Raw genomic sequence first — 9,386 nt, forward strand, 5'->3', positions numbered from 1 at the left:
ATATAACATTTAGCACATAAAGCATTTTAGGCAACTTTCATAAAATAAACTAGTGCTCGTGTCTAAATCACAACAGACACACATCTCAAAATTTCACTTAGCACTCTAAGTTTAAGTCTAGAAATCCTACAAATTCCTAGTTCGCTTAAACTAATGCTCTGATACCAACTGTGACATCCCCAAAATCTCGGCCAGAAAAGACCGATTTTCATTTATGCTTTTAAATATTTTCAGAGTAAATCCTTTTGATTTGAAAGAGTTGCGGAATTTGTTCCCAAAAACAAAACATGATAAAACATTGTTTACCGAAGCATTTCATAAAAGAAATGTATTTTCATTATAATCAAAACTCGGGGTGTCATGTTCCGATACAGACCAATTAGCATAAACGAATACATTACAAGTCATATAACAAATATAAACATATGCAGACTTGTAAACAAAACAACTTGATGGTTCATCCATCTCATGCCCTTCCGCCACTACCTGTAATACAATTTAAAACTGAGTGGGTCAGGCTTGGGAGCCTGGTGAGCATATAGGGTTTTCAACCCACAATAAATATCATATTTAATTTTCACCAACCAACAATAACCCAATTACCCATTCCTGTTATTCTCACTTTAATGTCCCTAAAACAACTAACATAAGGGACCTAGTCTAAGAATATTTCATCGGGGCGACAACACATGCTTCGGGGGTACCTCAGCAATATAAGTCAAATAAGGCAACCATGAGGGGGATGGAGTACAGCGAATGAACACCCAAGTTCATTAACACCTACAGGTGGCGAGCCTGCTAATGTTTCCACAAGACTGTCTAGAATAGCTAGTGGTCGTCATCTAAACTCCGCAAGATGACTTAATCAAACAACAACGAGGCATCTCATCTGTTTATTACACACCAACTGTCTACCCATGTTCTACCCAACATATTTAGTAGATAAAAATATACATTTGTATACATAGTTTAAAAAAAAACCTATATAGCATGCTTTAATCAACACATATATCACATAACAGATGAGGCACACACCCATAACACATATCTCATAAAGAAATGAGCAGATCTATAAGATAGAAGAGAGTGAATACACATTCACACATAACACAACCATTTTATATACACATAGCACGTATTTTTATATAAAATACTTCGTATTATTGTATTAGAAAGAAAATAACTACACACTCACACTTATAAACAACAATATACTTAATACACTCGAACCAAACTCGTATTATTATTGTGTTTATGAAAGGTAGTATACACTCACTTGATCAGAAGATGATTAGACAGCACTACGGCTTGCAGAAGTAGTATTCCTCAGCAGATCTGGAAGATCTCCTCGAAAATCGAACTTCTCGCGGGCAGAGCTTCGACTCGGGAACCGCACTTCTCGGGATCTTCGGGATCTCGGGACTTGCCTCGGGGCTAGAGTATGATACTGGGGCTTCGGGGTATTTCTGGCACGCAAAACGATCCAAAACAGGAGAGAGAAGAGAAGAAATTGGCAATTGGGTCGGCTGCCTTCGGTTCCTATTTATAGGAGGCTGGAGCCTCGGAGTACGCGGGGCGTACTGCCCAAAACGTCATTGCTTATGTATCCGAAGTGCTCGAGTGCGAGTGTCGACATCCCTCGGAGTACGCGGGGCGTACCTCGGATCAGATCGGTGACTCCTTCGGATAATGCTTCCGAATTTTGATTTAAATTTAAATACAAAATGATTAATAAACTTCGGAAATTCATAACTTCTTCATACGAACTCCGTTTTCGACGTTCTTTATATCCACGCGAAGGTGAGACTACGCTCCACAACTTTCGTTTAGACTCCGTCGGCTAATTTCGACTTTATTTTTATTATTTATTTTTAATAGGCCGCGACAGAAAAACTTCGTTATAAATTCATAACTTCTTCGTTTGACGTCCATTCTCGCCTAACTTTTTATCGCTTCGATACCAACAACGAGACCTTCGATCCTTGTTTAGATTTCTTCGGCTAACAACCGCTCGATCTCAAATCGAGTAAAACATGCTGTATACTGCTAAGCCGGAACATCGATAAATCATAACTTCCTCATACGAAGTCAGATTTGGGCGTTCTATATATATTCGGAAACCTCGTTTCAACTACTACAACATTATTCAAAGATATTAAGTTTATTTTACACTTAAATCTTGACGCTTATTTTTATTCTTAATTATTCAAACCACATAATTAAGCAATTAAGCACAAAACACACAATACTCAAATAATACAATCTTATTATTTCAAAACGGGTTACAAAGGTTAACCTAGACTATTACATTGCTAAAAGTGGCAAGCCCGGAAACACAAGCGTTACAGGATCATCGCATCTTCTTCGCAAATAGTTTTTGTACAGAAAATATCAGATTTTTTGGATTTTACAAACAATACAAACAAATTTTATATCAAACATGCTTATGAACTCACCAGCAGTATATATGTTGACGTTTTCAAAACAACTTGTATTCTCAGGTAACAGATAAGCTGAAGAAAGATACCAAGTGTGTTAGGATGTTATGTTTTGTGACTCTCAAACAATTTATGCTATGGATATGTAATGCTTAAACAATGTACTTTATGTGAACAATGACAGTTGTACTATGTAATGTTAGTGATGTATGTGTTGTTCATGTATATTCATTATGATGATATTTCGATTGATAATCACACGAGCCCTCGGACGTTTCCACCGTCTGGTTCGGGGGTGTGACAAAAATCTCCTCCAAAAACAATTACTTTCCCTCCAAATGGCAAAGTTGAGTTTCTAGGATTATGACTTGAATATATCTTTCAAAGTTCGATCTAAAGCTTCAAATGCATGCTTGTGAATCATGGGTGCTTCATCCCAAATGATTAATGAGGTTTTTCGTAATAAACTGGCGAGTTCACTATCTGGTGATATGGAACAAATAGAAACCTCAGTAAGAACCAAAGGAATTATAAACCGTGAATGTGCTGTCCTGCCACCGGTTAATAATAAAGAAGCGATCCCACTTGAAGCAACATTTAAAACAATTTGAGCATTACATCTAATTGCGGCAGATAATGTCTTCCAAAGATAGGTTTTACCCGTTCCACCATAACCGTAGACAAAGAAAACATCTCCTTCATTATTGTTTATTGCAGTCATGATATCATCAAAAATGTTTTGTTGCTCAGATGTTAATGCAATAGAAAGCCGATCAAACTCTTTCTTTAAATTTGGTATGCCATAATCTAGTTCCTCGCTAATAAGACGATTGTTTGAAGAGGATACAGAATCAACAACGGGCAAAGGCATCCTTGTAAATTTTTTGAGACTCGCATTGTTACGAAGTAAAATTTGTTTAATCTCAAACAAAGTCAGGTTCTTAATTTGATCTTCATTAAGTGATAAACCTGAAAGAAAATTGGTATAATAATAACAAAAAAAATATATAAACAAATTTGTTCTTGAAATAAGTTAATATTGTATATTGATTTAAATATGTATTTTAATAAATAAGTAAAGAGTATTATAGTACTTGGAGATTTTAATATTTGTTGTTGATTGTAAAGAATTTCATCCAACAAGTATTCCCATGTATTTTCCCACACAACATCCGGGCTAGACAAGCTGTGAGATAATAACATGGTAGCAAATAAGAACCGTAAGTAATAACCGGATCCAGACTGACTTGCTTCCTTAATAGCTTCGGTGTATTCTTTATCATCTTCTAAGAGGCCAAGAGTATAACATGCATCTCTAAATGAAGGACATATTTCACCATTAACCATGCGGATTTCTTCAAATGATTTTGGTCCTTTGACTTTGTTTAAAAGAATTCTTAAGAGATATGTTTCGCCAAGATTAGGTGACACTTAATGAATTCTGCCAATCGAATATCCAACCTTTCTTGGCTTCCAATTTTTTGAACCAAGCTTCCAAACAAACTTTGTTGGGAATTCAACATAACTAAGTTTTTTTGCTTTATTGCACTCCATCCAATATGTGAACATCGAAGAAGCAACTAAAGGTTTGTTAAGAATATTGTCAATATCATCATCTGCGTCGTAGACAACTTGTTGTTGATTAGGTAGATGAAAAGGAAGTATTGTCACTGAAGGATGCCTGTAATGAACATCGTATCCATAAATTCTCCAAGATGTTTCACATGCAGAAAGATATCTACAATCATAGTATTCTTTTATCTCATCGATTGTATCATCTTTATCACAACCATTGTTGTTTTGTACAAAAGTAACAGTAGCTCTATCCGGACCTTTATTAATATATTTGAATAAATATTTGATCGAAGATCCCTGATTGCACCATTTAACACTTATGTGTGCTTGGTATCTTTTCAACAGATATTTGTTGTATGGAACAACATTTCGGTTATCTAGCTGGACACCGGATTTTTCTACAAACGATCCATCGTTTTTTCTCTTATATATAGGAAAACCATTCTCATCAATTGAAGTATGTTCAGAGAAATTCTTTGGGAAGTTTTTAGAGCATTTGTTATCCACCATGCAAGGGCAATTGACATTTTGAGCACCACATGGACCATGTATCGTGAACTCCTTCACAAGTGAATACAAAGCAGGATCTTGGTGAATACTGAGAATCTCAGTTGAAATAAATTGATGAATGTGTTCCACGGTAGGAAGCTTGTAATCAGGTTACATGAATAGACAAATATGAATGTGAGGCAAACCGCCTTTTGAAACTCAATTGTATACACAACTGCATATATCGAACTAAACAAATTTGTAATAAAAAATTAAATAATATAGCAAATATAACTATATTTTAAATAAAACATGAAATTATAATATAATATGGTTAGTATGAATAAATAAGTTTAAATACATGCTCGAACCATGCCAAATACTGAATTCTCGCGTAGGTCTTTAATCAACGCATTAAGTTTGATCTTAAATAACCTACATAGGATATCCGGTCTATCCTCTGGATTAAGCGTAGTGTCCTTAAGAAATGATATATAATTAAATATGTCATATTCGAGTTGAACCCAATTACTTAAACGTGTCGCAATCTCTTAACCAAACTCGCTAATTTCGTGTCAGGTTGTCGTGTCTTCTTAGCTTTTGTAAAGTCTCTCAATGTTTTGGGGGTAAATATATTCACTATTCAGGTCTAAAACGAAATAAACAAATAGATAAAACACTGTACAAGAAATATGAAGACGTTTATTAATATTTAAGCCACTAATGTAATGCGGTTCTTCGTCGTTTCATTTAACTGTATTCTAACTCTTCATTTAACTGTATTTTCAATTTTTTACTTTTCTGATACAGAGCATAATCCACCGCATCCTATTTAAAATTTTCTAGTAGCGAGGTTTTTGGATTTATAAAAAAGTAGAGATGCTTAAAGAAAGATTGTTGAGCCATCACCACATTCCATAGAGAAAAAGATTAATTAGAAACTATAAGTTGTTTACACCAAAGGAAGCAACACTATGTTAATATGCCTTGTAAGCGTTTAAAGAAAATTCAGCAATGCGTTCACCCAAAGGTCACAACCGGCAACCAAATACATCAAAGCCCCAGAAATTAATGAATACACAAGAGAAAGAAAGTAAAAGCATACAACGCACACATACATACACGCACACCATTAGGTTTTCAAGGTAGCTTGGCGACATGCAGCCGTTACCAGAGGTTTTAGTAGCGTCCCGACAAAGACGACAATGGCGGTACCAGCAAGCACACACCACGTAATCAGAGCCCCTGTCACCAACCGGTTTATGAATTTCCACCCGGCTTCCAACTCATTATGGTCCGGCGTCGTAGCCTCCATTGCAAGCTTATAACTGTATGTAGTGGCCGTAAGGGTGGCAAACATGGACACCGTAAGAAGCAATGAGAAGATTCGTCGTTTTAAGGATAAACCCGAAAGAAACAGAAACATGGTGGTCATTGAAAAAGTGAAGGAAATGGTGTTAGCAATGGAGAATCGTTTATACTCATGCGCAGCAACATATGCAGCGATTGCTTGTCCAGCTTGGTATTCGATCGTTCCATTTACAGAGCGTGTATCTTGGTATGCGCCACCAGGTGGGCTGATCGCAGCCTGGTAGTTCATGGCGGCGAGCACTGATGCTGCTACCAAAAGAGCGTCGGCCTTCCTTTCTGCCATTGGATCATCGATCTTCTCGATAAAGTACTCGAGTACCTGACGGCAGCATCTTCCCGCTGTGATCACCGTTGACTGTTGACGTTGTGGTGATGGTGGTGGTGGTGGATGCATCGGAGCTAGTAGTGTGTACTGGTGTGTGTTCAAGGTGCAAGCAAGCATGCATATATGTAGTCGCGCGTGATATTTACTTTTGACTTTAATTTTTGGACCCAATACTATTTCTATATGTAGAAGGAGATCTACTTTAATTATTGCTTTAAATCGCTTATACCAGAAGATATTTCTATTATTATGAAACCCTTGAATATGATTTCTTGAATGGCATCCACTTTTAGTAAATCTTCTTAATTTTGTTGGTGAATATATGGTTAGACAATTGTTACTTATGTCATCTAATTTCAGCGTTGATACCAAAACATAAAAAAATGTAGTTTAGTAACTAAAATATACTATACAATTTTATCAACATTTTCAATATTCTAGCTAGGCGTAAATTACAATCTAGTAATTTGAATGGATATTGTTTTACTAACTAATTTCTTGTTATAGTCGGTTAACCGCGTAATTCCAATAAGGCAATTAAATTTTGTAACATTTGATTTTGTTTAAAAAAAAATAATAATAATGAACTTATGTTTGACGCTAGTGGTTAATGCATTTTAGTTTATTGTTATTGTTTATTACTATTTACTTTGAAAGTGGTAACTTGACAGCTTTTGTCTGTTTTGGCAATTGCGTGTTTTGTTTATTTGTACGTAATGTTTTTAACGCTTTTGATGACACATTAAAATAAAACATGTTTGAATTAAACAATTCTCATTTTGAAATTATCTCAAACAATCAAAAATTTGCAAATAAATTTTACAATATTTTTTATATATGAATACGTTTTTTATTAGGACATTTCAGTTAAAAGAATGTTCTTTCCCATGACTAATCTTTGTTTTACAAAGTAATTCTTATCCTATAAAATAATACAACTTTTGATAATTAATTATAATACATTTAAGTGTTCATAACACAAAAGATCTAAGAGCAAGTAACTTGATAGGTACGTAATGTATCAGCTTTTTTTTTCTATTGCTATTTAAATACAGGGAAGTGATAGGGTTCATCTAGAGCCCTTAAAACTTTATATATATATATATATATATATATATATATATATATATATATATATATATATATATATATATATATATATATATATATATTTTATAGGTGTGAGACCCAATTATTATATGGGATAATTTTAAAAAAAAAAAAGCTAAATATAAATGTCAAAATCTTTAAGAACTTTAAATTTATAAGAATATAAGAAAAATAATAAACTATTATAATGAAAATGTTTTTTATCTTTTAAATTTAAACAAATAATTTAAATAAATCAAAAAAACTAATGAACTTTAATTTTGAGAATTTTGAAATTAAAAGGTAAGTTAATTAATAAAATTGATATCCATTTATCACTACATTTATTAAAATTATTACATTAAAATATTATTTGTAATTTAATAATATAGAAAAACCCATAAAATGATATGTGGAAAAAAATAATTCAAAATAACTGCAAAATGACATTTGACAAATTGAATGAGAATATGACAAGTGACAAAAAAAAACATTAATTTATTAGAGAGGATATATATATATATATATATATATATATATATATATATATATATATATATATATAGGGACTAAATTTGTTGAAAACTCATAATTTTCCGAGAACCCGAAAACTAAAGATGGATCGTTAGATCAAAATTAATTCATTAAGGACATGATCGTCATCTTACCAATCTCATTTAATGTTTAATTTTTTCTGTATTCAAAATAATAATAATAAAATCTAAAATTAACATTATGAATCAAATTTTTGGATTTTTTTATAATAATAATAATTTTCGATAATCTAAAAAAATAGAGAGTTTTTAAATTTTCTTAAGAAATCATGAACTTTTAAAAAAAAATGAAAACAATAATTTCTTTTAAAAACTGCAGTTTTTTTTTAAAAAACGACAATTTTTTAAAAAACAGTAAATTTTTGTAAAAAAATGGAATATTTAAGAAAATCTATAATATTTTAACCAAAAAATCAACGTTTTAGAAGCATATATACATATTTTTTTCAAGTGCATATATATATATATATATATATATATATATATATATATATATATATATATATATATATATATATATTTCTTATACTATAATATTCGTAAATAATCATAAAAACTCATTTTTATTTACTAATCTATAAATACAATAGTACAAGTATTTTATTCGATACAAAATAAAATATAAAAAACAAAATATGCTACAAAAATTCAAAGTGTTTTTATGTCTTTCTGTCAAGATTTCTATATTTTTTCAATTTATCATTTTTCACATCTTCAATATTTTCCACAAATTCTTCCTAATCTACAAGAAAATTTAAAAAAAATGATTAATACAAGCACACTTATAAAAATGCAAATGTATATATCATGTAAAATTCACATGTGATTGTATCTTTTAAGATTTAAATGTGAAATTCACAAGAAATTTTTTAAAAATAATTAACGAAGAATACTCACATATAGACGTAATTCACATGTGATTCAATTGTGATTTACATTTGAATCACATGTAATTCACTTGTGATTTACATGTGATTAATATGTGAATTACATGTGAATCACATGTAATTTATATACGATTCACTTGTGATTTACATGTGAATTACATGTGATTCATATGTAAATTACATGTGAATAACAAGTAATTTATATGTAATTCATTTGTGATTTACATGTGAATCACTCCTACTTTTATTTCTTTTTGTTGCACTTATTTTCAAGATCTTCAGCAAGTGCCTTTAGATGTCCACACTCATGTTCTTAACGTTTCACTTTTTCTGAAACAATAGTAAATTTAGAATGTCATATTAAAGAAAACAATCTATTCTTGGTGAAAGAAACAAACACAACCATGATTTCATAATGGAAAAAATAACAAGAAACAATAGGATCATTTTACCTTCCAAAACCACAATATTTTCTTCATTCATGTTTATTTGATCAATTAGTAATCGCATCTAATTCCTACAATGATTTTCTGTTTCCCACCTGTTGTGATCCAGACGTTTAATAAATACTTGCATAAAAGAAATTATGAGCATAAACATTAGACAAACTCATTAAATCCAAGAAACAAGTCAGCAACTACTAAGTTTCCTAAGGTAA

At 31.7% G+C, this 9,386-nt stretch overlaps 1 protein-coding gene across 1 annotated transcript; it reads right to left on the bottom strand.

Annotated features, from left to right (window-relative positions):
• Positions 1–2,799: 2,799 nt before the first annotated feature.
• Positions 2,800–3,785, bottom strand: LOC145050630 (uncharacterized). Its single transcript, XM_078998852.1, has 2 exons — positions 3,533–3,785; positions 2,800–3,407 (listed from the first exon to the last, which is right to left on the bottom strand). Exons 1-2 carry the CDS (start codon positions 3,783–3,785, stop codon positions 2,800–2,802), a joined length of 861 nt encoding a protein of 286 aa, XP_078854978.1.
• Positions 3,786–9,386: the final 5,601 nt, after the last annotated feature.

This window comes from Lactuca serriola, chromosome 5, assembly GCF_051521515.1.
Source record: "Lactuca serriola cultivar US96UC23 chromosome 5, Lser_US96UC23_V15, whole genome shotgun sequence".
Taxonomy (NCBI): Eukaryota; Viridiplantae; Streptophyta; class Magnoliopsida; order Asterales; family Asteraceae; genus Lactuca; species Lactuca serriola.

Bases quoted from the DNA above. Each gene is read 5' to 3' on its own strand.
- LOC145050630 (XM_078998852.1), bottom strand. From the start codon at position 3,785: ATGGTTAATGGTGAAATATGTCCTTCATTTAGAGATGCATGTTATACT. The intron at 3,408-3,532 runs GTACTATAATAC...ATTTTCTTTCAG, and splicing joins ACAAATATTAAAATCTCCAA to GTTTATCACTTAATGAAGAT.